At 60.8% G+C, this 26,182-nt stretch overlaps 3 protein-coding genes and 1 long non-coding RNA gene across 4 annotated transcripts in view; 3 read left to right on the top strand and 1 right to left on the bottom strand.

The window, feature by feature from the left end:
* Positions 1 to 9,531, top strand: part of UBE2O (ubiquitin conjugating enzyme E2 O) — a 70,231-nt gene extending 60,700 nt beyond the window's left edge. The window contains exons 14-18 of the mRNA XM_064522550.1: positions 193 to 850; positions 1,911 to 2,047; positions 2,606 to 2,809; positions 3,572 to 3,629; positions 5,356 to 9,531. Coding sequence (XP_064378620.1) covers positions 193 to 850; positions 1,911 to 2,047; positions 2,606 to 2,809; positions 3,572 to 3,629; positions 5,356 to 6,119 — 1,821 coding nt within the window. The 3' untranslated portion in view covers positions 6,120 to 9,531. The remainder of the gene's footprint in view (positions 1 to 192; positions 851 to 1,910; positions 2,048 to 2,605; positions 2,810 to 3,571; positions 3,630 to 5,355) is intronic.
* A 1,409-nt stretch (positions 9,532 to 10,940) lies between these two features.
* Positions 10,941 to 16,477, bottom strand: SPHK1 (sphingosine kinase 1). The gene is made up of 5 exons (XM_064522551.1): positions 15,955 to 16,477; positions 13,536 to 13,685; positions 12,920 to 13,014; positions 12,561 to 12,676; positions 10,941 to 12,301 (listed from the first exon to the last, which is right to left on the bottom strand). The coding sequence occupies exons 1-5, from the start codon at positions 16,349 to 16,351 to the stop codon at positions 11,515 to 11,517; spliced, it is 1,545 nt and encodes a 514-aa protein (XP_064378621.1). The 5' UTR covers positions 16,352 to 16,477; the 3' UTR covers positions 10,941 to 11,514.
* A 70-nt stretch (positions 16,478 to 16,547) lies between these two features.
* Positions 16,548 to 20,759, top strand: LOC112985328 (uncharacterized). The gene is made up of 2 exons (XR_010392142.1): positions 16,548 to 17,655; positions 17,710 to 20,759. It is a non-coding gene; the product is annotated as an uncharacterized LOC112985328 (long non-coding RNA).
* Positions 20,760 to 25,848: 5,089 nt separating this feature from the next.
* The window catches only part of PRPSAP1 (phosphoribosyl pyrophosphate synthetase associated protein 1), a 31,983-nt gene continuing 31,649 nt past the window's right edge, over positions 25,849 to 26,182 (top strand). The window contains exon 1 of the mRNA XM_064522552.1: positions 25,849 to 26,035. The gene's annotated coding sequence lies outside the window, so the exon portion shown is untranslated. The remainder of the gene's footprint in view (positions 26,036 to 26,182) is intronic.

Genomic DNA, 26,182 nt, shown 5'->3' on the forward strand with positions numbered 1-26,182 from the left:
CACAAGCGCATTATTTGGATCAGACACAATCTACTCGGTATAGATGGAAGGGGACTGAAACAGCCCAACAAATTCTAGCTGGTAGTTCCCTTTTCATGGGGAGGACTGACTTGTCTGCATTTACAAACAACAAAAAGTCTGAGCTTTAGTTGTAAATACGTTGGTGTCTTTTCTAACTTTGGTCTCTTTTAGCACTTATACAACATTGAATCGGAGATTGAGGAGTCAGACTATGATTCTGTCGATGGCAGCACCAGTGGGGCATCCTCTGAGTGGGAGGATGAAAGCGACAGCTGGGAGACAGACAATGGCCTCATGGAAGATGAACACCCAAAAATTGAGGATTTGGAGCCAGAGGAGCCAGCGGCAGAAGAAGTGAAAAAAGTAGAGGAGCAAGTCCAGGGAGCTGTGGCTATGGCAGTTGCAGATCTTGCTGCAGAGAAAGCTGGTAAGGACGGAGCCCCAAAGAGCTTCCGGGAGCTGAAAGAGGCCATCAAGATCCTGGAAAGCCTGAAAAATATGACTGTGGAGCAGCTGCTGACTGGCTCTCCCACCTCCCCAACTGTGGAGCTGGAAAAACCCACTCGAGAGAAGAAATTCTTGGATGACATTAAAAAGCTACAGGAAAATCTAAAGAAGACCTTGGATAATGTGGCTATTGCAGAGGAGGAAAAGATGGAAGCCATGGTGGAGACGGAGAAGAAGGAAGAAAAAGCAGAGGCCCAGACACCAGTGAGGTCGGAGTGGCCCAGTGAGACACCAGTGCTCTGTCAGCAGAGTGGGGGCAAGCCTGGAGTCACCTTCACCAGCGCCAAGGGAGAGGTCTTCTCTGTGCTGGAGTATGCTCCAGGTGAGTGTCTGTCAGGTCAGGCCAGTCTGGTAGACTCTCTCCTTCGTGGCTATCTTGCAGTGTTTCTCCTTCTCCAAAACCTTTTGCTTCTAGGCGTTTTGGACTGGGCGTCCGGTATCCTTCCAGTCCTTATCACAGGTCATTAACTGGGGAGAAGAAATTCAAGACAACTTCTCTATAGCACAGTTTGTTCTGAGACCCAGACTTGGCTTTTAGGAGGCATCTCTAAACACTGCCACTATTTCTCACACCACAGAAACAGGTTTCCCTTTTGTCTACTTTGTAAACAGATTTGAAGGGCTTCTGAGATCAGTCGCTTCCCATGCAGATATTTTCTTTAAAGCTACAGGGCTTGTTCAGGCTTTTCTGCAGGGATGAGTTGGTTGAGAAGCTGAACAGGAACAGCTGGTGTTCTTGTGCTGGGTGTCCTTGGTGGGTGAGTGTCCTTGTTCACTTGTGCCAATGTTAATCAGCCAAAAATAAAAAAAGAGCATCTGGTTGTGTGGAACATTGGTGACAGCAGAGCCCAAGGTGCTTGCAAGCCAGCCGTCTGGGCCAGACCTGAGAGGGAAAGGTGGCCAAACTGTTCTGAACCTGCAGGTGTGTATAAATAGAAATAGGAGCTGCACCCAGGTTTTGCAGAGAAAGGGTCATCACTCCGATGCATCACTGCCCCTGTGCCCCACAAGGCACCCTGCCCCACACCCAGGACAATGTTGTGTGGGGCCCTGAGAACAGAAGATGCAGGTTGTGGCTGCTGTACAGTGTGTGTGTGTGGGGGGGGGGCGGGGGGGGGAAGTAATTGCTAGGCTGTCTCCCAGCTCAGCACCAGAGCAAGTTTAACTGGTCTGGGTTTACACAGGAGCTGGGACAGCTTGAGGAGTTGTGGTGCTTCTTGTTGCTACAAGAGTCAGGGGTTTTCAAGATATTTCTGAAGATTCTCTTGCTGGTATTCCCTATCTCTTCTCTTCCCAACGAAGCATTTAATAATGTGTGGAAAAACTTGCATTCAGAAAGTCTGTGGCAGGCATTCAGTTCTTTTCTGTTCCTTGCTCTGCAGATACCCATGCCTTCAAGAAAATGGAGTTCCAGCCCCCAGAAGCAAAGAAGTTCTTTAGCACCGTGCGGAAAGAGATGGCTCTCTTGGCCACCTCCCTGCCTGATGGCATCATGGTCAAAACCTTTGAGGACCGAATGGCAAGTGTCTGCACTCAAGTGCTTGTGTGTTTGGCGTTGGACTCTGCAGACTGGTGGCTTGCTGCAGAATTCCTTGCTTAGCCTTAATCCCTTGCATTGGAGCTGCATGAACCTGTGCAGCCTGTTAAATAAGGCTCTAATTATCATAAATGGCTGCTCTTGCATTCCCCAAACTGGGGTAGCAAACAACACAGACCTCCTCATGGCAAGAAGCCTGTTTTCAGGTGTTTGGCCCACTGAGTTGCATGTCCTGCTGAGCAGGAAAGGCAGGTGGGGCAGCCAGCAAGGTATGGTGTAACCAGTGGGCAGAGTGGTGGGGGTTGACCATCCTCTGAAACCCTGCTTCAGACGCAGAGGCTGGCTCTGCCACGGGGCCGTAGCAGAAATGCAGCTTGTAGGTGAAAATGCCCTTAGATGTGCTGTCTGAGCTGATGCCTGCAGGTCCATAGTGAGGGCTGAGTTAATTGTAGCCCCCCTGTCCTTTCTCTACAAATTCAACTCTGCCATGGTAAGAGGGCATTCATGGTGCCTAGCAGTTTATATTGCTTCTCTCCACAGGATCTCTTCTCAGCACTTATAAAAGGGCCCACGCGCACACCCTATGAAGATGGCCTCTTCCTCTTCGATATCCAGCTCCCCAACATCTACCCTGCTGTCCCACCTCTCTTTCGCTACCTCTCCCAGTGCAGCGGGAGACTGAATCCCAACCTGTATGACAATGGCAAAGTGTGCGTCAGCCTGCTGGGGACATGGATAGGCAAGGTAATGCTGTCTTTGCTCCTCCGCAGGAAATGGTTGTTGTGCCGTGAGGCTGGCTTTCAGAACAAGCCACTTCCTGCCAGGCCGAAAGTCCTGGGTGACTTCTCTTCTCAGATTGTGCTTGAACTGGGAGGGGACTCTAGGCTTTGGGCTCTGTTGTAGATACCTGGAGTAGATAACTAGCATATTTTGGCTTCCTCTGGGGTTGTGTTTGGCCACTGCCTGTCCTATCTTGATGAAGAAGCCTGTTGTCAGACCACCAGGCTGTGTTATGGTTGAACAGAGCCAAGAGGGAGAAGAGATCCCAACACAATTATGGGGTGTTCTGCCATGGTTAAGTCCCCCTCACCCAGACTCTGGATGAGGCCTGCAGTGTGGCACAAAGCCCAGCTGGGGACCAGGAATAAGAAGAGCTGGTGAAATGGTGTGTCTTGGGTAGGCAGACTGGGGTAGCTCTGAGGGAATTGAAGCTGGTGTCTGATGCAGTAAGCCTACAGCGTTGCAGGCCCAACTGGGGGTGATGAGCACGGGGCTGGACTAGCAGAAGGTGACGGAGAGTTGGGTTGGTACAACAGGGACACTAGCATGTCGCATTCCTTTTGCGAACTGCAAGACCTTAGCGGTAGAGATGCAGAGAGGGACCTGAAACTCCTATCTGTCTGCTCAGCCTAGAGATCAGGGCCTCCCTTCATCCAGCACTCAACACACACAGAGCAACCCAGTGCTGCTTCAACCCTTTGTGACTCATTTGTATATGTGTTTCAGGGGACAGAAAGGTGGACTAGTAAATCCAGCCTCCTTCAAGTACTCATCTCCATCCAAGGTAAATGCTCCTGCAGAGCCTGCAGGACAGGAAGAGCCGGGGGGGAAGCAAGAGGGGATGGAGGCCTAAGTGTGCGGGGTGGGGGCAGGGGCAACTGGGATCTGCAAGTCCTTGTGCACAAGGTGGTGCCAGCTGTGCTCTCACCTTGCTGGGCAAAGCAGCATCCTCTCCTTATCTCTCCAAGTCAGTAGTCCAAGCGGGTGCAAGCTTTTCTCATGCCCTGATTCTTGGCTACTTCCCAGGTCTCTGACACAACGCTTTCCCTTCTTCTTGCTGCAGCAGCTAACCACAGAGCTGTTTCGCTCGTTATTCTGAGCTGACAAAGGTGAACCCCTGTATCCTCAGCCAGTTACTAGAGCGAGGGAGTTGAAGTTGCTGCTAAACCAGGCTTCCTTCACAGGGCTGTTTTTATCCTGAGTCAGCCGCCCATTCTACTTTGGGTATATTTTTGCACACAATGCTGGTGTTTACACTGCTTCCAAAGCTGAATAATTAGAGGTGTGTCTAGACCCGCCCCAGGGCTTCCTGCCTCGGGGTTTTGCTCTGCCACAATCTGGCTTGAGAGCAGGCAGGCTAAATGAAGTGTTTTCCCCAGGGCCACCTTTCTATCCAGACAGCCCAGGAATGTGACTTGGGAAACCTTTGAAACACACCAAGGGTTCCTGCCTTGAATCAGCAGGTCACTCCTGGCCCTCTGAAGTCTCGCAGCCTACCTGTATCCCTCTTATGAGAGACAACGCCATGAGAAATGCTTTTTCTCATTTACAAAGCTGAGGATCCAAATTTAGAAGGTGAAATGCTGAGTGCTTTATGGGAGCACCTTGGTGGTGGTGACAAATCTCCCTCTCCTGCTGCCTGGGCTCTGAGAGACTCGTGATCTCACCTCTGCCAGCAATAATGCAGTTGGTGGCAGGCTGCCAGCAGCCTGGCAGCATTGGTGCTGTCGCTACATACATGTAACTGCATGAAGCTAGAAACAGGCAGGAGAAAGCTTGGTAGGGGTGACTTGTTACCAAATTCACCGTGTCTTGTTACTGCTCTGAGGGCCTATGCTGGGAAAAGCAGTAGGACCAGATCCAAACCACTTATCTCTGTTTGGTCTTCTGATTAAGAGGAGAAAAAAGTTGTATTTGAGGAGGAGAAAGCTTTGGATGTGTTTAGATTAGTTTATATCTTGGTTGTAATTTTCTGATGGTTGCTTTATAGCTCCCTGCCCTTCCCTCCCCTTCTGGCAAAATCTTTCTCCTTCCCTCCCTCTTGGCTTCCTGTACTCTGTGTGCATTCTGCATCATGCTGGTGGAAGCCTGTGCTTGCCAGCCAAGGATCTTGAATGCTGGTGCCCTCAGCAGGGCCTAAGAGAACCCCAGCCCCTAGCAGAAGGCCACAGACCCATTCACACAAATGCTCCCTGTGTGATATCAGTCCAGTGCATCTTGCAGATTTCTGTTTGTCCAACCTGGCCCCCACTAACTGCTTGAAGTCAAGCACAACTTCCCTGCAATACGATCTCCTGCAGCGCCTTGCCTGTGCTGCTTCCTGCCAGCCTTGGGCTGTTTGCATCAAAGTGGTTGAAGGTGAAGCTGGTGTGATCTCTCAGAGAGACAGTGCTATAACCCTTGAACCTCAAACATGTTGGCAAAAGTCAAGGCCCAGCAGTTTCCAATGTGGATGGTGATTCACAGCAAAGTTCCTCCTCTAACCTGTTGCTCTCCCTTTCTTCTGGCAGGTCTTATCCTAGTGAATGAGCCCTATTACAACGAGGCAGGCTTTGACAGCGACCGCGGCCTTCAGGAGGGCTATGAGAACAGCCGCTGCTACAATGAGATGACCCTGATCCGGGTGGTGCAGTCGATGATGCAGCTGCTGCGCAGGCCAGTGGAAGTCTTTGAGCATGAAATCCGCGAGCATTTTCGCTGCAACGGTTGGCGCCTGGTGTCCCGCATTGAGTCCTGGCTGGAGACGAACGAGCTGGTTGAGCGGAGCCATGAACAGGCCAATGGGGCAGATTCCACCTCTCTCCTTTCAGCTTGCGGCACCCTGTCTGAGAGCCCAGGAGACAATGCGGAGTTACTGGGGGAGTACGGCAGCTCTTCGGAGCAGGGGGCGGCAGCCGAGTTTTCCGACTCAGCACTCGATGGGAAGGAGGAGCTGGATGAGTCAGAGTTCACAACCTCGACGCCCAACGCCGGTGATCTCCACCAGTACTCAGACTCGGAGAGCACGGGCCAAGCCAGGGAGGTAGACCTGGCCAGAGACCGAACGGACGAGGGGAAGGCTGCCCAGGACTCTGCCTTGCAGCCTAGTGTGAAACCAAAGAAAAGGAGGAAGAGCTACAGGAGTTTCCTTCCGGAGAAGAGTGGTTACCCTGATATTGGGTTCCCCCTCTTCCCTTTGTCCAAGGGGTTCATTAAAAGCATCCGTGGTGTCTTGCAGCAGTACCGGGCTGCCTTAGCAGGGGCCAATATCCCAGAGTGGACAGAGGACAAATAAACCATCAGGTTAGGGACAGGCAGGTGCAGGGGAGAAGGGAAAGCAGCAGAAAGGAAATTGGCAAACGCTGTTACCAGTAAACTGGCTTCTCCTTCCAGCTTTTCTTCCTCAGCTTGGTTTGTTCCAAAGAAGTTGGTAGGCCTGATTGCTCCTCCAAGGAAAGGTTGTCTAAGCATGAATAACTCTTTGCCCCCAGCCCTTCTTCCTTCCCCCCCCGTTCTATGTACGTGCTCCTCTTGCGAGTTTGATCCTGCAATGGTAAGATTTGAGACCTGCACAGAAGCAGTCTTGCAGCCACATTCCCTCTGCACTTTCATCTTGGGGCACCTTTCCACACAAAGACTCTTCCCACCCAGCGCTACGCCCAACAATTTGTTCTGTTGGGGTTCAAGCCAGGAGAAGTGATTGGTGTAGTATCTGCAGATGAAGGGCAATGCCCTCCCAATATTTCATTTTTTTTTCCTCTGCATTACCATGGGTTTTATAAAGTCTACCCCAGCTTATATGTACTTAGACATTGGATTGTGTTTGCATTGAAGTTGTCTACACCATACAGAGTTGCTGTAGTCTTAGTTGTTCACTGATAGCTACAAGGTACTTTAATCAGGACTTGATACGCAGAGCCAGAGCTCTGTGCTAGTACTTGCTCAGCCCTGGTAGTGCTGCGGGGTTTCCATCTAGTTCTGTGTCTTCTGGTCTTTCTTCTGGAAGCAATTCTAGGCATCCCCACTTCTTATTCTCCAGAGTAAGGCAAATTTCCCTTTCCCTGTCATGCATGCCTGTCTTCTAGAAATACACGGGATTCAGGGTTCTGCCCTTGGTATTTGCTTAGGTATCTGAATCTTTCATTCCCAGCCATCCTGGCTGTCACACAGCACTACAGGTACCCCTGGATCTCAGCCTCACCTGGGTAGGAGGTGAAGAGTGATCTTGTGTGTGTTGTAGATCTAGCAGCTAGTCTGGATGGTGAACTTGGTATGGCTGCTGCCTCTCCACCATTTGGCTGTAGATGGGTATTTTGGAGCTGTTTGAGCCAGGGTTGCTGAAGGGAAAGGATCTGTTGTGTTGTGACTAGGTCCTGTTGTAGCAGCAGCAGCAGTTTGTGACCATTTCTGTGCTGTTACTCAGCCAGTAACTGGAGTACATCAGACACTGATGTGGACTGTTACCAATTCCTTCCCTTGCCAGCCGTCTCCTATGATGGCCCGAATCCCCTGTGGCAGGTAGCACTGCGGATACAGCACATAACATCCTTAATCTTGACTGCGGTGCTGTGATGCCACTATAGGAAGCGGCTGGCAAGATCAGCCCATGTTTCAGCAGCAAGAAAGCTGTCTGAGCTGGTGACCTTGAGCACTTTGAAGCAGTGACTTATCAGAGCCAGAGTCTCCTAGTCAGGACACCTTGCTGAAGCCTCTTTTTCTGTGTGTGTGCACGCACTTCCCGACACTTCTGGAGCTGGGAAATCACGCTCCAGCATTGCTGCATTTGCCCAGTGCTTAGGCGTTGGAGAAGCACCCACTCGGCACCCATGCGGAGCACAGTCTGTGTCACAGGGAGAGTTGGTTCGTCCTTCCAGCCGGCACAGGGAGCTGGTGATGCCAGGCTTCTCTGGAGAGGAGTCAGGCTGATCGTTCGGCTCTGCCAGAAGTAAGGATGGAGACAAAACTCCTCTTTACTCTAGCTCCGCCATGCCTGTGTTCCCCTCCCTTCACCCAGGTCTCCTCGTTTTGAAGCTGAGAGCAGCAGCAGTCTAATCCCACTGTGTTTACAAAGTGTTTTCTGCTACTTGAAGGGCCGGGATCTGAACCTACTGGCCTAAATCTCCCACCACCACCACCCAGGTCTCTAGCTGTCCCTGCCATGCTCTAGAGCCAGCCTGCCCGCACACGAGCCCTTGGTGTGTGACCATCCACTGCCCGGGTTTCACGGGGTTCATCCTGCTCCCGGAGCTCTGGAGGAGGCAGGACTTGGCTGTGAACGAAGACCGGGCCCACAGAGCTCCCGGCGCGTTGGCCTGCGAGTGGATCACCTGCACGGCAGCTCGGGCCCTGCTCCGGCCTGGGAGCCCTCCGTGTGCGGCGAGCAGTGTGGCAAGCCCCGATCCGGGGCGCGGAGAGGTGCTGTGAGCCACAGGCAGGGCAGCATGAACCGAACGCATAACTCGTGGCTTCTCCCTGGCTGTTGCTGATGCTCCATGAATGAATCACTTTGTGAGCAAGGAGGGGGACCGGCTGGGTGGGGGTGCGGCTGTTGCTCCGGGGCGAGGGGAGGGAAAGGCAGTCAGTAGAGAGGCTTGTTCCGCAGATGATTAAACCTCTTACTCACTGGGCATAATTACAGTCGGTGACCTACAGACGCTGAATTCCTCCATCGGCTGCGTCCCTCACGACAGGCTGCCGCTGTCCTTCTGCCCGCTCCAGGCGGGGAGGGAGACAGCAAGACAGCACTGGCTGCTCTTCGTTAGAGGTGGTGGGGGGAAAAAACCCATCAGGGCCATCCTCTGGCTGGGGGGGAGATGGAGGTGGTGCTGTTCCCTGCTTTCCCCACCCGATACTCTCTGCAGTTCTCTCATCTCACAGGAAAGCGGTGGGCAAGGGCCGGCGCTGGCAGCAGGGGAAGGTCAGGCTGCTGCCCCGCCGGGGAGGAGGGCAGGCACCCGGCATGAGCCGCTCTGCCCGGCGGTTCCCCCCCTTCACCCAAAAAGTCTTTGTTTCCTCTGATCGTAACCAAGAGCTTTTGCACAGGTTCCTGGGGCTTCCTACTGAGGAGATGTTTATTGGCCTTCTGGAAGGGGACGTGCCGTTCCCTGGCTGCCACCACCCATAGCATCGCTCGCTCTCCGTAGCTGGCTGTCCCAAACCGAAGCGTGCACAGAGGTTTACAAATTTTCTAAGCTTTTGATAATGTGAAGCTCCTGGGTGATGAGGTTGGTGGTGAGCACACTGCAGCTATGTAATTTTTTGTGTATGTATGTAATATTTAAGGGTAACAAAATTTAAAAGGCTAAAACCTTAAAAAAAAAAATTTAAAAACACACAAAAAAAAAGCCAAAGCATGATGCATATTGTTAGCCTTAAAACTGGCTACACGACTGTGTGATGTATAAATAAGAACAGCCTGTAACTGTTTTAAGTGCTGGGGTTGGGGAAGAAGCATAACAAAAATCAGTTTGTAGCCTTGATTCTGTACAGTATTTAAATGAAAAAAAAAAAAGACCTGACTATTGAGGCCATGCTTAGAGGTGTGTTGTTCACGTGCAGATGTGGATGCTTGGTTGCTTATGATATATGTATAAAGTGCTGTGTGACCATTAAAACTTTTTTTACCTGCAGAATTTTTTTTGTTTGGCTAACCAAGGTGTAATAAAGGAGGGAAGATGACTTGCCATTAAATTTTGCCTCTGTGAGTAGTTCTGACTCTTGTCTTTTTTCTTCTTTTTCTTTCCTGCCTCGCTTGGCAGTCGCTGGATGGGTCCCGCTGGCTGGAGGCAGCAGCACCGAGGAGACTGTGAGCGCGGGGAGCTGCCCCCTTTCCCCTGTAGCTCACTACAGTGCCAGGAGGAGGCCCAAAAAACCCTCATTCATGTGACATCTGTGTCAGGCTTTGTACCTGGTTCAGCTGTACGGCCTGGTAACCAGCAGGCCAACCCGGCTGGGGCCGAGCACCCTCCTGCTATGGCTTAGCAGGCTTGCTGGCCCCGGAGGAGCTGTTCTCTCTCTGCACAGCTTTGCCCGAGTCTGCGGTGTGCAGCAACTGGAGCTGGCCTTTTGCTAGCCCAGGGCAAGTGCACAGCCGGCTCGGGGGCCGGCAGCTTGGTGTGTGTCGCGGCACGGCTGGTGGCAGAAGTGGCCGTGGCCTGAGCAGATGGGCTGGACCCTGGCTGTGGCGAAGCCCTCTCCGGCCCTGGGAAGAGCACCAGTGCTGCATTTCCAGCCCTTGCCCCCATGCAGAGGTAAGCGTGCACTTGTTGAGATACCCCACTCCTGCAACGGTGACGGACAGGTATTTGGAGGCAGTCTGGTAAAGAACTTGTGCAGCAAAGGCTGGGGAATTGAGGAAAAGAGACCCCTGCACGATGTCCTGCCTTGGCCACCGCTGCTGGGCCAGGAGGGACAGCTGGAGGGGATGGTGGTGAGTGGTGACCCAGCCCCTCAGCTCCCCCGGGCAGCCTAAAAGGTCCAAGCGCATCCCCTGCTCTGGGCCCTTCCCTGACAGCTGCTGCCTCTGATGGAGAGCAGCGTTAGGCACAGTCAGAGTTCAGCAAAGCATCGCTGAGTCCATTTTTACACCTGACCCACTGCCATGGGGGAAAGCACTTTATTTTGGGCTGTGGTTCCTGTCTGCTGCCTGTCTCGCTGGCCTGAAAATACCCACTGTCTCCTGGCCAGCAGGGCTGGGGGGAGAACAAACGGGCTCTTCTTCCCCGGCTTTGCCCTCCTAATTGCATAGTTTGCAGATGAATAAATGCAAACAGCGGCTGCTGTTTACCCTTCTACTTTGTACTTGAGCGCTGCAAATGAGGTTCAATTACTGCAATTTTATACTGAAAAGGCTGAGTAACCCTTGCAGCAGCCACCTGCTGCAGGGCTCCAGCTGGCCCCGGGGGCTGGCAAGGTCGTGGCACCCTTTGCGGCCACGGTCCCCTGCTCCCAGCAGTGGGGACAGCGGGTCAGGGCGGACTCACGGGGCTCGGGGTGCGGAGAGGCGCTGGTGCGGGCAGGAAAGGGCCGCGGTGCTGAGCGGGGCGCCGGGGGTGGCAGCGTGACAACTCTTTCTGCAGAGGGAAAAAGCAAAGCTGGACTGAAAATGCAGGGGATATTGTTTTTTGCAAACGCTAGATCTTTATTGGATTTCTCACAAGAATAAACTCTGCTTCTATGGGAAGCTTTGGGTAGAAACATTCCCTTAAAAAAAAAAAAAAATTGATTTCCTGGCATCGACGTTGGTCCTGAGCATCCCTGGCGAGTGGCCGGGCTTGGCGGGGCCCCGGCAGTGCCACCGTGTGCGTCGGAGCTGGGGAGGGGGCCGGGGCTGTGCGCGGCGCAGCTGGCGGGGGGACGGGACCTCGTACCACTGATTAAAAAAAAAAAAAAAAAAAAGACCACCCACACGCCAGTGGCTCGCTGGTACCTGAGGGGGCTCGTGGCTCGCTCCAGGGCGCGCTGGCCCAGCCGCGGCTCCTGCCCCGGGGGTAAAGCTATCCTGGTCTCCATAAAGTGCAGAGAGTGGCAAAGCCCCGGGCTGGCCGCGGCCCCTGAGATCTATTGCTACGGGAGGAGGAGGAGGAGGAGGAGGAGGAGGAGGGGGTTCCTGAGTGGGAGGAAGGCCGTGCCGCCCTCGTGGCGGGCCGTGCCCGCGGCTCAGCGGCAACGAGAGGGGCCGGCGGCGGCACTCAGGAGCCGCAGAGGATGCGGCAGAGGCGGCTGTGCATCTGGCCCTGCACGGGCTCGCAGGCCAGTGCCTCGCCGTCCACCGTCATGATGCCGGCGCTGGTCCGCGGCTCCAGCCGGAAAGCCCGCGCGGGCACGTAGCGCAGGTGGGGACAGCGCAAGTCCAGGTGGGTCCCCTTCTCCATGGCCAGGAAGAGCTTCAGCAGCATCACGCGGCTGACGCCGGCCTTCAGGAAGAAGAGGTGGATGCGGCCGTCGTGGAGCCGGGCCGCCGGCGCCATGAGCAGGTCGGAGGCCAGGTGGGACTGGTAGATGGCGTAGACGAAGACGAACTCCTCCTCGGGCACCACGGTCCAGTGCGCGGGCACCGGCCGGTGCAGCGGCACCAGGAGCGAGTCCTCGGGCAGGGCCCCCTCGGCCCGGGCGCCCGGAGCCTCCGTCTCCGCCGGCGGGAGGACGCGGCCCGCGGGGCCGTTGGGCGACGGCGGGTCGTCCCGCTCGGGGCCGGCGGCGGCGTCCGCGGGCAGGTAGGAGAGGCGGCCCTGGTAGATCTGGAGCCGGGCCAGGTGCTGGATGGTGCCCACGGTGAAGCGGGCGTTGCCCAGCTTGCGGTACTTCTCGCTGGCGATGTCCACGTCGGAGATGAAGCCCCAGCCGAAGCTGAGGAAGGAGAAGAGGCGCTTGCCGGAGGCGGTGCTCAGCGACACCAGGTCCATCTGCGTGTGCAGCCCCTTGCAGAGGATGAAGGCGCAGTTGGTGAGCAGCTCCTGCTTGGCGGCGTGGTCGTTGCTGCGAGGGAGGCCGGAGGGTGAGCACGGGCCGGAGCGTGCGGGGCTGCAGCATCCCGCTGTGCTTCGCCCGGGGTCCGTGTGCGACCCACCCCCTCACCCCAGGGATGACGTCCCAGCCGGCGACAGCCCCCCTTGGGGATCTCTGCCGGCCTCAGCGGGTGGGAGGGATCCCGCCCGGGGCCGCTAGACCGGGGCAGCGCTGGGGCGGGTATCCTGCAGCCTTCGGCCTCCCCCCGGCACGCGGGGCTCGGGCTCACCCTGCATAGTGGTTGATGGAGGCGGCCAGGGCGTTCCCGGAGCCTCCCGGCAGGATGCACAGCGGCTTCTCCAGAGCAGCCTCCCAGTCCCGCCGCTCCATGAGCCCGTTCACCACCTGCGCGAGGGATGGAGGGAGAAAAGGAGCTCGTGGGTGCCGGGGACCCCCGAGGGCACCGGCACCCCTGTGCACCCTGGGGTGCCTGTGGCCAGGACCCTGGCTGCCCCGCTTTGCTCGGGGGCCTTTCCCTGCCCCTCTTCCCCCCTCGAAGCCCCCGAGCGGGGAGCAGCGCTCGGCTCCTGCCCCGGGCACCCGTCGTCCCGGCCCGGCGGGGGGTGGCTGTGTGTGTCCCCTCCTCACCTCGTGGAGGAGGCCATCTCCGGACATGACCACCAAGGTGTCCCACTGCGACAGGTCCTCATCCCGCACCTTCTCGTGAGCATGCTGGGCTCTCTCTAGGGAGGAGAGTGGAGAGAGCCGTGTCGCCGCCACCATCCCCGCGCAGCAGCCCTGTCCCCACGGCCACGCTGTCCCCACCAGGACACCCGGCCGGGCAGCGGCGCTCGCCCGCAACGGCATGGGGAGCAAGGCCAGCGCCTGCGTCCCCATCTCGCTCGGTCCAGCACTGCCGGCCGCCCGGGGCCACCCTGTGCCTTGCACCACTTCAGCGGAGCAAACCAGCCCCGAGGGAGCAGGAGCCACCGCAGGGGCCGAGGGGCCGCGGAGGAAGGTGTCCCAGCGCGGTGGCACCCGGCTCCATCCCTGGGAAGAGGAGAGAGGCCGAGCGGGGGCCAGGCAGGACCTCACTGCCGGCACGTGTCCTCCTGGCCTGGTGGCAAAGCCATGCTCGCCCCATCCTGTCCCCGCAGGGATGAGGGGTGGCACCGGCAATCGCGGGGGAGGAGGGACAGGGAGGAAGGTCGGGAGGGCTCCCCAGCAGGCAGATGCGCCCACGGGAGCCGCTCTTGGCGCTTACCGGTGACGAAGACGGTGGACGCCACGTCGGCCTCGGCCAGCATGGGCTGCACCAGCGCCTGGAAGTCCTTGAGCGCGAGGCCGGGGCCGCTCAGCGGGTTCAGCAGCACCAGCGCACGGCAGGGCCGGGGCAGCAGCCCGTAGCTGAGGCCTGGCGCGGGGACGAGAGGGCTCTGCTCAGCGGGGCTGGCCCCAAGCTGCGCTGGCCGGCGGCGCTTTGCAGGGGCCGGGGCCGCGAGCGCTGGGAGCCGAGGGGAGCCCTGCCCGCGCTGGCCCCAGGTGGAGCGGGGCCGGGACGGACACCTGTGCCGGCAGACGGATGCTCCTCCTCGCCCAGCTCCCCCCCGGGGCTCCGGTTTCACACACGACGGCCCCAGCCCCACTGTAATTAGTGGCCTGGCAGGGGCTGTCATGACTCAATCCCCTCCTCCCGCGCTGTTTCCAGGCCCCAAGCCAAGCAGTTGCGGCCATCACCGTGGCATCAGGGCTGCTCCCGCCTGCCCTCGCGGCCCCGGGCGGCCGCCGCAGCTGCGCCGCGTGGGCGAGGGCGCAGGGAGGCCGGCGGGCCGGCGGGGCTCCGCGGGAGGCCGCGGCACCGGGGCGGCGCGTGGGAGCTGCCGGCGGCTCGCTGGAGGCCTCCGGGGTGAGCGCGCTGCAGCCGGCGCAGAGGCGGCTGGCGTGGGCACGGCTCAGCCCGGCGGGTGCCGCGGGTCGCGTCCTGCAGCGCCTCTCTGGCGCGGTGCCACGGCTCCTCCCGCCCGGGGATTTTTTATCCTTAAGGAGAAATAAGGGGGGAAACATCCCCGCCAGCTGCAGAGGTTTAAGCCTGAGGAAGCTTCGGTTAATACGGCGAAGGAGTCGCACTTTGCTGCCCAGCCTCCCTCGGCCCTTCCCAGGACTCCGCAGGCACGAGGGCGGCCGCATCGCTCCGCACAGACCTGCACGCCACGGCCCGGCCTTATCTGCCCCGCGCACGGAGGCGCGCGCCCCGAGATAGCATCCGCGCCGGCACGTGACGGGGCAGCGAGTGCAGGGTGCGGCCGGAGGCGGCTTTATCTCTGTCCCGAACCGGGGCAGGAGGTTTGCAAATCCTGCTGACCCTCAGCTACGAAACGCCTGCAAAATCCTCGCTGCCTTCTCCCGGCCTCCCTCCCGGCCTCCCCGGAGGCCCCGATGGTGCAACGAGCTCCTCGCGCCCAAACGCCTGGCGACAGGGCGAGCGAGGATTTTCAGACGCTGGGAGCCGTTCGGCTGCAGAGTTCACGCTGGAAATAGAGCTGGGAAACTGGTTTTGCTCCCACCCATTTTTGCCGGATTATTATTTTTGGTATTTACTAAGAGCAGAAGAAAGTTGTTTCGTAGCTGCGGGTCATGCAAAAAAGCCGCATTTGAGAAGCCGGGCAGCAGGAGCCGGGCTCAATGCGATTTGACAGGATCCCCCTAACCGCATGCCTCTTAATCTCCAAGTCTGATCAGCGTGGCTGGCCAGCTAAATAAATGAAGTAGTGCATATAATTGCATCTCTGCTCAGACGTTGGAACACACGCCAGCGCTCGCTGCGGGAGGCGGGGGGACGCGGCCGCAGCGCCGGCCTCTCCCGCTCGTCCGGGTCCCGCCGGCGGGGCCGAGACCCCGTGCCGGGGCGCAGCCGGGGCCTGCCGGGCCCCTCGCTCGGGCTTCGCCGCTGCGGGGTGGGAGCTGCCGGCGACGGTGCCGGCTCCCCGTTCTCCCTGCGTCAGCCAGGAAACCGGTTTTTTTTTTTTTTTTGGCTGTTCACGCTGCTTTTTAAAGCTTTGCTGCTTATTAAACTGCAGTGTTTGAAGAGGGGGAGCCACCACAGCGGGCTGGCGAGACAACCGCCCCGCTGCTGCTTGGATTTAAGGGCGACAGCAGGTCCGGGTGCCCCCGCGCCCCGGGTCACCGCGGCCGTCGCGGTGCTGCCGGGGCCCTGCCAGCGTCCCCGAGCCATGACGCGCTGCCCCGTGTCCCCCGGGCCCCCAAAGTTTGGGCACGCACCGCCGCGGGGGACGGTGCCACAGCGGACACCTTGTCCCTCCCGAGCCCCCGCAGCCCTCGGCGGCGCGGACCGGGCCGTCCCAGCGGAGTAACCCGGGGAGGGGCGGCCGGGGGCGGCGGCGCGGTCGCTGGGCAGGCTTCGCCCCCAAGTGCCGCCCTCGGCCGGGGGCAGCGGCCGGATCTCCCCCCCACTCCGGGCGGGCCCCGACGGCGCCCGGGCCGGGGCCACAGGAGCCGCCTCGGCGCCCGCCGGCTTCGGGGGTCCCCGGGAGCAGAGAGCGCCCGGCCCGGCGGGGCGGCGGGGGCCGGGGCCGGGACAGCGACCGGGGCCGGGACTCGCCCTCCCGCCGGGATCGGGACCGGGACCGGGACCGGGATCGGGCCGGGGCCGGGGCCGGACTCACCGTGCTGCCGCGGGACGGCGGGCGCCGCCAGCTCGCGGATCTTGTCGCTCCACGCCTGGGCGATGCGCAGGTTGCCCTCGGCGTCGGGGGCCAGGGCGACGCGGAAGGTGCTCTCGAGGCGGCGCCGGGCGGGCGCCGAGCCCCAGCGGCCGCCGCGCAGCGGGTAGCAGACGAGCGAGAAGGCGGCGGCGGCGGCGGCGGGAGCGGCGGCGCAGCCCACGCAGTCGGCCAAGCGCAGCGCGGCGTCGGGGCCGCCTCGGCCGCGCACCTGCAGCTCCCGCGGCGTCAGCGCCAGGGCGCAGGAGGCGCCGCCGGGCCCCGGCCCCGCCGTGAAGACGCCGCGCAGCAGCACCGGGCCGGCGCCGGCGCCCGCGGCCCCGCGGCGCCGGGCGGCCATGGGCGGCGGCGGAGCGGGCAGCGGGGACGGGACGCACCGGGAGCGCCGCCCGCCGCCGCCGCGCCGCGGCCGCTGCTCGCTGCCGACACCCGCCGCGCCGCTCGGCGATGGCAGGCGGGGCGGCCCCATTCATAAAAATTTAACCCCCCCTCCCCTCCCCTCCCCTCCCCTCCCCTGCGCTCCGCTCCGCTCCCCGCCCGCTCCCTCGGTGCCGGCCTCGCCCCCTCGCAGCGGAGCGGGGCGGGGAGGCGGCTCCCTCCCGCCTCCGCTTCCCCCGCAGCGCCGCCCCGCCGGGGCCACGGGGGCGGCACCGCGCCGGGACGCGGCCCGGGCCGAGGAGACACCTGGACCCGCCCCGCCGCCCCGGCGGCTCCGCGAGCGCGTGGGGAAGCCGGAGCAACGCGGCGGCCTTGCCCGGGGCGCGCTGGGTCTCCGGCCGGGCGGTTTCCTGCCGCCCCGGGTGCTGGCTGCGCTCCCGGGGCTGCCACGGCCCGACCCCCTCACTCGCACTGCGAGGGCAGCGGCAAAGCACCGTGCGGCCGCGCCTGGCCCCGCTCCTGTGCATCGCGGCCGGCAACGCACAGCTCCGTGCTGGCGGGGGGCTGAGCCTGCCCGAGCCCCTCAAGCCCCCGCGCAGGGCTGAGCAGCGTCCAGCATCTCTGCTGCATCTCTCCAACCCAGACAAGGTGAGAGGGGTGGAGCGGTCGGGGAGGTTTCCAGGCTGGGGTCCACGTCCATCCCGTCTTTGGTGGTTCTTCATCAGGTATCTGCGAGGGTCGGGGCGGGTTTGAGGGTGCTGGGACGTGGAGTGAGCCCCCAGGAGGGGATGGGTGCTGTGGTGGACCCAGCCCTGCGTGCAGCACGCTGGGGATGGAGCTCAGGGTCTCCCTGCCTGGAGGCCACCAGCGTGGCTGGAAATGCCGTGGGTCCGGAGCTGCTGCCCGCTGCGCTGCCCTGCGGCTGCCCGTGCCCCACTGCAGCGGGACAGGCGTCACACTCCCCGGGGGCTGCTGGTCTCCAAGGGGTCTGGCCTAGCCCAGGAGCGGTCAACGATCAACGCTCACCCCCCCCCCAGCCCTGCTGCGGCCATGGGACACCCTGCCAGAGGTGGTCCCGGAGAGCACGAGTGACACCCCGTGGGACCTGCTCCCCTGCCCCATACCTGTCCGTGGGGCTCCACGGGGCCTCCCGCCCAGCTGCCCAGCACCGAGCAATGCTCAGGAACAGTTTCTTTGCAAAAGCCGGAGGGTTAAAGGCCACCTGGGCCAGGCCTGCGCAGGGGACCCAGGAGTGGCCGGAGGAAGGTGGGTTTCCCCAAGATGTGACCCCGGCATGGACCCACGAGTGGCAGGAGGAAGGTGGGTTTCCCCAAGATGTCACCCAGCATCCTTAGTGCTCTGCCCAGCGTTACTCCCAGGGCCTCTTCTGCACCCCCATCGCAACGCCTGCACCCCAGTGCCTCCCTTCCTCTCACCTGAGCCTTCCTCCCCCTCAGCTCCCTCAGATGACCCTTCGTTGCGATGCTCGTGCTGGTTTCGCGCAACGCGTGCTGCCGGGCCAGCTGGCAGCCTGCACCACGATAACCTTGAGCTCGCGCTTCAGGGGAGACATCAGTTTTCACACTTAGAGGAGCTTAATTATCTTTGAGCCCTCTGTCCCTTTGTAAACCGAGGGAAACTGGCCAAAAGTTTCCGGGAGGGAATGGCACTACCAGCTGGATAGATAATGCTGGGGTGGAAGTCTTCTTCTTCTAGGATGACCAGGATGTCGCAGTTTGGAGCAATACACTTCCCAAAAAGACTTCCCTGGGTGCCAAAACTTGAAAGAGATGGTCAGAGAGGGAGGTGGGAGAAAACCCGTGCTGAGCGACTCGCTGGCTGGTGCTTTCTGCGGGGAGCCAAAGCACTCGCGGACGGCAGCGGGAGCCAGTTTTGGGTCCCGCACTGATTTTTGGCAAGATTTGAGTACACCACTTCCCCGGCCGGCTGCTAACCAAGGGCCAGCGCTGCCATGCCGCGGTCCAGCGTTTGCAAACAGCCCTGAGGCCCTCAGCAAGGTGTCCGTGGGTGAAATAGCTGCCGGCTCGGAGCGCGGCTCCGCGGACCTGCCCCTTCGGAGTGACTAACCTGCTCTCTATTTCCGCCCGGGAAGGCACGAGACGCGGGGAGAGGAAATGATATCAGCTGTCAAACTGCTGGCGGCAGGTGCCGCAGTCACGGGACCGGCTGTTATGGTCTCCGTCCTCGATGCTGCTACATCCGTCCCATGTCCCGTGCCGCGGGGATGCCCTTTGCCCTGCCTGGCCTGGCAGCGATGCCGTAAAGAAGTCAAAAGTCCGGATGGTGTCCGCCGGCTGCGTCACCCGTCCCGATGCCGTGCCACCCTTGGCGGGCGCCCGCTTGGTGCCACCGCCAGCGCAGGGCTCACCGCCGGCGCCGCGCAGCTCCCTTCGCCTCCGCGGCGCCCCGATGCCGGGCTCCTCCGGGCTGGATGCGCGTGCCCGGGACACGACGGCTCTCCCGGTCGCCACTTTGCCCCCGCGGCCAAGGTGGCCACACAAGCAGAGCGATTTTATGCCCGCTGCTGAGCACCTTTCCCAGGCCGTGACGGCCCTGGAGGGCTGGATGTGGCCACGGTGCAGATGGAGATGAGGCTCCTTCTCCGCACCCTGCCAGGGGGGTGTTGGGAGAAGGCTCGTGCGTCCGCAGCTCTGCTCAGGGAGCCGGTGCAGCGACCGCCGCGCCGCAGGCGCTCCGGAGAAAGCAGAAGATGCTGCGTATGGGGAAACTGAGGCAGGCTCAGCAGCCGGGACTTGCCCTGAGTTGTGCAAGAAGCTGTGGGTTAAATATGGCGATTGAGTGCCCCCTCCTGCCCCCTGCCCCGGATCCAGCTGCCAGAGCGAGCCGGTCCTCCCCGAGGAAGGCACCCGGGGCGCAGGGTTATGCGCGGGGGTCCCGCTCGCTGCTCTCTGCGGGAGCAGGCAGAGGGGGCCCGGCTCCCCCGGTGCTCTGCCTGCCGCAACCCCGTGGGCTCCCCCGCGGATGCATCCCGGTTCCGGCTCCAGCCCGAGCCTCTGTGCCAGGGCAACTCGGCTTTCAGGCTGCCGCCGCGGCGCCGGGGAGCTGGGAGCCGCACCGAGGACACGGCTCTGCTGCAAGCCGAACCCGGCATTTCGTTCCGGGGCACGCGGCTCCCCCGATCCCCCCACGCTCGGTCGCGTCTGCCGCGAGCCGGCCGGGGCCGGGGGCAGAAGGGGAGGCATTCGCGGCGGGGCAGCCGCTCCTAGCCCTGCTCTCGTTGCTCAAGGTACATGTCTCAAGGTGGAGCCAGAAATAGCGCTGCGCTGCGCTGCGCCGGGGCCGGGGAGGGCTGCAGGGCTTGGCAGGGGGACAGACACCGACTGCAGCAGCGGGAACTTTCCAGCCAGCGCCGGCCCGAGCGGCCGATGCGGAGACCAACCCTTCGCCCGGCGGGATGCTGGCAGGGGGGATGCGGCGGGATATGGCAGGGGGACGGCACGGCACAGCGAGGGGACGGCGGAGACGGGGGTCGCTCTGGGCATCACATCCCGCCTCAGGCTCACAGCTAGGACTGGGGGCTGCTGGGTTTGGGGCTGCCCCCAGGTTGCTGCAGGGCTCCAGCAAGTCTCTTTGGCTCCAGCAACGCCATCTCCACGCCCAAGCGACCCGCGGGCAGTATATAACACCGCAAGCCCGTCCTGGCTTTGCACAGGGAGCAGGGCTTCACTCCAGAGGTTTCTCCGGCTCCGAGAAGCCGGGGATTACGGCAGCTCCTAAATCGCCGCGGGGGTCCGTGACCCCAGCGGGACCTGACCCTCCGCCGGGCTCTCGGCGGGTCACCGGCGCAGCCCTCCCGGCCTCACCGCAAAGCCCTTGGCGAGCCCAGCGAGCTGAGCTCATTCTTCCCGGCTGACGATTTCCTCAGAAATGTTTCTGAGGTCAGTTCTGCGCCAGAAACCGCTCCCGAACACCCAGCGAGAAGCTGCTGCGTCTCGGGGAACCGCACGCTCTGCTCGCCCAGCCGAAAAGTCACCCCGGTGACTAACCCCGGCGTCACAGAGATGGGGGCCAACGCGCCGCTCTTTGATCTCGCTCTTTTCTCCGGGGAAGCCAAATTTCAGGCTGTCGCAGGGTTCTCACCACTTCCCCGTAGCGGTTTCCTGCGATGGATGAGCACACGCATATTTGGGAGCTGAGTCAGAGTCCTGCAACACGAACCACCTGGCCGTGCTGCCGCCGGCCGGGCTGGGGGAGCCTCCCCCGGGCGCACGGGATCCCGGCCGCGACGCTCGGCGCCTGCGGGCAGCACGGCCAAGGAGGGACGCGGCATCCTGCTGCCGCACGCGGTTTCTGGCCCGGATAAGATAAAGCGGGACTTGCTGCCCTGATTCTCACGGCTCTTCTCTTTCTTTGCCGGGCTGGGAATCGCGTACTTCGGCCGCCCCCACCCTGGCACCGGGGAAAAACTCGTAGAGGAGAAAGGGCAAAACTTTGCCTGGCCCTGCGGGAAGCAGCCCGGGATGTGTGTCCTGCCCCTCGCCTGCCCGTGGGGGTCCCAAAAGCAAAGCCAAGCCCTGCCGAAGCAGCCCGGCGCTCACCCAGCCGGGCCGCGGCCCCCAGCCTGGCTTTCCCCGGCAGCGACGTGGTTGAGCAACGCAGGATTTAGCCATGTTGAAAAACTGCCCTCCCAGCCCGTTGAAATTAAATAAGGCCGTTTCCTGGTAAAGAAACCTTCCGGGTTTTTGCCTCTGGGTTCTGCCCCGTGTTATGAAAACGTGCGGCCTCCGGCCCCCCCAGCACAGCTCGAACCCCTCTGCCCAGCAAACAGCTCTGCAGCGCGGGCAGCGCGGGAGGCTAAGCCCCGCTAAGCCTTTTCAGAGGAGCTAAACCTGCTCAAAGCCAGCGCTGCGCCCCGACCCACCCTCCTAATCCCGCCCGGCCGATAACGAAATAACGAAGGGCTGCGGAGCTGGGCTCGCTGCCGGGGGGAGGTTTCTGCCGCTCTGTGCGTGCTGGGAGCATTGCATATTAATAACCGCATAAGCAAACACGATTGCTTCTTTCTTCTCCTTTTGCCCGGCTGTAAAACCAGGTGTAATCTTCAGCCTGCCAAGCAGCTACAGCACAATCGCTTCCCTCTCCAGGAGAAAGGTTGCGGTGCTGATAGCAGCCGCAATCTCTGCCCGCCGATGCCCGGGCTCCTTGGAGGCTGCCGAGATGCCCCGGGGTCGCTGGGGTGCAGAAGGTCCCGAGCTCCCCGCCAGCGGTGCCAACCGTTGAGCCGTGCCAGCCGTGCCACGCGGGAGCCCGCAGAACCCACAAACTCGTTGCAGCTCGGCCTCAGCAGCTGGGAAGGCACAGGGAGGTGACGACCTGGGCAGGATCAGTCCCCCGCAGAGCAGCTGGCCGTGAAAGAGGGTCAGCGCAGCACGGGGGTCTGCACGTCCCACCCCCGCCACTGCCCTTCCACCCTGTCCTGGCCATCAGCCAGCCCTCGCGTTACAGCCACAAATCACAGCGCGGCACTCGCGATAGCAACTGGGGTCCCGGGCGTGTTAATTCCCAGGCTCACGTATCCCCGGGCCCGATATGATACCCAAGGGGTGGGTGTGAGCCAGGACATCTGGACAGATTCGTCCAGCAGGGTCAGGCTGGTCCCAAAACCAAAGCCGAAGCCTGCTGCAGCCGGGTGAGTCGTGGCCTGGGTTGGAAGCAGCGAGGGCAGCAGGTCACTGGACAGAGCCTGCTAAAAGCGGGTGGGAAAACTCTGGCAGGAGTGAGTCCGTCTACAGCTCGGCTCCCGCAGCACCCGTCCCACGCTGGCCTGCTGAGCTGCCAAGCGAGGAGCCGGCTGGGCGCTGAGCAGGGCTCCCAGGGGCACCCCGGGGCCGTGGGGAAGGTGCACGGCTGGATCCAGGTGGGAAGGGATTAACCAGCCCTGCCCCAGCCCACCTGAACCGCAGGGCAAGCAAGGAGGGAAGGGCCTTAAAAGAAGAGGGCAGCAGGGGGGCCTGGGTGCAGGAGGTGGGTGTGAGGAGCTGGGGTGAGCTGTGGAGGTGAGCCCCTGCCCCAGGGGGTCTGCAAGGGTGCTGAGCACCCTGTGATGGTGCTGGGGGCTGCAGGTGTTCCTGCCTTCAAGTATAACCTTTCCTGGGACCCTGCTGTGCTGGGTCTCACTTGTGGCCTTTGGGGCAGGTACCCCTTGCTCTCCCCTGCCCAGGTGCTGGGCTGGGGTTTGTCCCTGCTGCCGCCCTCTCTAGGGTGTCCCCGTAGGAGCCTCTCCTTGCTGTCCCTGTTCCTTGGGGTGTCCCCACTCCCCTGGGAGCTGCTGCTTCATCCAGCTGTACGCAGCAGGAGGGACCTTGGGAGGCAGCCAACTTCCTAAACCACAAGAATAGTCTGCCTCCCCCCTGCGCTTCTTTTTAACTCCAGCTTCTTCCTTTTGAAGCATGAAACCAGCAACTTGTGACAACAGAATTGTTGCGGCATGGATCCTGTGACTGCTGTCAGATGACTGTTGCTTGCAGGGCAGCAGGTTCCCGCACAGCTGCTGCTGAATGTGCATCACTGCACAACGCCGAGGGACAGCCAGGCCCGAGGCCAGGTAGCTCGGGATCTGGGGGATGCCAGAGACGGGATTTTGGTGGCCTGGTGAATAGATGCTGCTGATCCATCTCAGGCTGCAGAGTTATCGCTCGCCTGAAGGCTGGATTAGCGCAGCACGCCTGGCTACGCTGGGGTGAGCGATTTAAAATGCTGTCATCTTTGAGGCATGGAGTGAATCCAGGCAGCTGATCCTGTTAGCTCTCGCCTTGTCTTACACCGAGATCTGGAAACAAGAGGGGCCGTGGCAGTTGGGTTCTCCCTGAGATAAGGCTAGAATAACCCGTGTGGGCACATGACGCAGATGAAGAAGCTGCATGGAACAGAGGGGACTCCAAGAGGCCACAGGTGACCCAGCAAGGATCACGCTTGGCTTTTGCGGCCTATGGCCAACAGCAAACCTGCTGCCTGCGGTGCAGGAGGGATGTCTGGAACTGCCGGCAGGGATGTTGGGTCAGGAGCTTTGCTGTGCATTTGCTGATGCCTCTTTCTGCTTGGTCAAAGCACTTAACCTCGGAGTCGACCTAAGCGTCTGCTCCTCTGGTGAACTGAGCGATGCCAAAGCATCAGTACGTTCATGGAAGCCACTAGGGATGTCTCCCTGCCCTGCCCTGCCCCTCCGCTCTCCCTGTGCATCCAGATCACTGTGGTGACAAATGAGCTGGGGATCTTCCTAGCATTACAAGGGATTTAACCTTTGGAGAAAGAGAAGAGGAGATCTTGGTTCCCAGCTCTGCCACTGACTCCCTGGGTGCCCTTGGTCAAGTCCCTTTGGTCTCTTTAGCCAGAAGAGTAACCCTGGATCTGCCTCTGCAGCAAAGAGGAAATGATGGCCATGTAGTGGCTCACCTTAACCCTGCAAGCCCAGGTACCAGCAAAGGCAGTGGTGTAAATCTTGACCTAGTTTGAGTGCCAACACATGACTTCCTTCCTGCAGCCTGTTCTGCTGCGCTTGGCAGTCTGTCAGGGCAGAGCTGATGGCTGTGACGAGTGATCCACGCTGAGCACAGGGAGCATCATCCTGCTGTCAGAGTACACCCAAATACTTGGGTACTCTCCCAACTCAAACATCAGCAGAATAACTGCTTGGCTGGCCTTAAGTGATCTTCAGGGAAGAGGTGGGGATGGCTCAGATGCTGCAGTGACCAAAAAAAGCCATCAGATATGGCGAAGGGAGACAAAACTTTCCTTCCCGATGCTTGGGAGGTGCGATGGCAATGTGTGGAGGAGGGGGCAATGATGCGTTTGTATCTCCTCTGCATTAAGCATGCTGCATCTTAATGAGGCTTGGAGAGAAACAGTGTTTAATGAACACCAGCGCATGCCCTGCTTCAATGGAAGGAGACTGGAGATGCTGCAGCTCATAGCTAAACATCAAAATTTTCTAAAAGGAGGGATCCCCATACAGACAACTGTCCTAACAGTGCTGTTGTGCTGCCGAATGCTGAGCTGCTGGCACGTACCGGAGCATCCCAGCAGCTGGGAGCGGAGAAGGATGCTACTGAATAAGAGATGTACATCCTCCAAGAAGTGCTGGAGAAACCCCCCTGCGATCTCCCTCCTCTTCTCCCCTTGTTTCAGGACTGTGCTGCAATTCTTGGCATGTTAGCCAGAAGAAAATAGGCCAGCAGCTGATATGCTTCATCTTGCAGTGCCCTTACATAATGGCTTTCTTAGAAAACTGTCAGGAAAACCTCTCCCTGCAGGGCAAAGAAAACGATGCGGGGCTATCCTAATGAACAAATTAATGCTATTTGCTTTCCCCACGATACAAAGCGCACTTTGTGCAGACCTTTCTAGACCAAAAAAACAGCTGTGAGACTGGTTTTGGAGCAGAAAATTTAATTTCTGGTTAGATAAGTCATTTAGTGCTTGTGCCTAAGAGACTTTGTCTACAAGTCAGGTCCTCCAAGACCCTCTGGGCTGACATTGCACGTTCACCTGAGGATGGACACAGAAATCAGGTTTTGCTTCAGCTGATAGCTCCTATCTCACTGGCAGCCTCTCTGCCGGGAGGCTGAGACCCAAAAGCAGGACGGCGATTGCTGGTGACAGGTAGACACCAAGGGAGATGTGCTAGAATTAGGAGGAGAAAGCCGATGATGGAGGCTGTTCTGCTTGGTTGCTTTTGTAAAACATGCTCAGTGATGTCTTTCCCTGGGCTGTTGGCACGGAGGTGAGCAAGTGAGCGAGCCGAAAGGGAAACAAAGCCCGTGGCAGCGCAGGCCGCCCTTCGGCAGCCCGGCCCCGCACGTGGCACCATCTACGGCCTCGCGTCGCCCCTGCCGCGGTGGTGGGGGGCAGCGCACGCTCCACGTGCTCCTCAGCGGAAACCATCCTCTCCCTGATCTCTCGCTCCAGGCCCTTTAAACTCATCGCACTGGTTCTCAGCCCCACTCGGTCCCTGAGGGCCACCAGAGCAGGAAGGGCAGCGAGCTGCCTGCTGGGACCCCGGGGGGTATGGTCTCCACCGGCACTGGCCTCTCCAAACACCGCCGGGCCCATCCTTCTCCGGCTCCTCCGAGCCCGCCCCAGAGCAAGCCCAAGCGGGGGCACCTCTCCCCCAGCCCAGCCCGGCGCCTCCCAGCAGCTCTCCCCGGGCCGCAGCGGCTTTTCCCAGCCGAACCCCCACAAGCGGCGTCGCTTCTGCCCCAGCGGCCTCCGGCCAGCCACCCCGCAGCCTTCCCTCCAGGGCAGCGCGCCGCTGCGGGGTGGGGAACCGCCGCAGGCCGCCTCCGGCCTGGCCAGGCGCCTCCAACCCGGCCCGCTGGGGCGGCCCCGACCCCGGCAGCGCCGCCATGGCGGGCCGCCGCCGGCCGCGCCCCGCCCCCTGGCTGCCACGGAGCAGCACCAGAGCGCCCGCTGCAGCGCTTCCGTCGGGCCGCCCGCGCGGCGGCCATCTTGGGCTCTGGAAGTGAAGCCGCCGCTACTGAGCCAAGGAAGTGCCTCGCACAGCCCGGCTGAGGGGGAGCCGGTCGCCGCGCGTTGCACCCGCCCCTGCGGACGCGGAGGCTGCTCCTGAGGAGGGGGAGTTCGCCTCGTTCTTACGCCGTCACCGCAGGTACCGGCGCTGCTCGGGAAATAGATAATACCCCCACACACACACCCCTCCCGCCATTAGTGCGGGGGCGGGGGGTCGCGCCCTCACTTAAGATGGCTGCGGGCGCTGGGGGCGGTCTCTCCCCGCGGAGAAGATGGCCGCCGAGGG

The sequence above is a fragment of the Dromaius novaehollandiae genome, chromosome 18 (genome assembly GCF_036370855.1).
Source record: "Dromaius novaehollandiae isolate bDroNov1 chromosome 18, bDroNov1.hap1, whole genome shotgun sequence".
Taxonomy (NCBI): Eukaryota; Metazoa; Chordata; class Aves; order Casuariiformes; family Dromaiidae; genus Dromaius; species Dromaius novaehollandiae.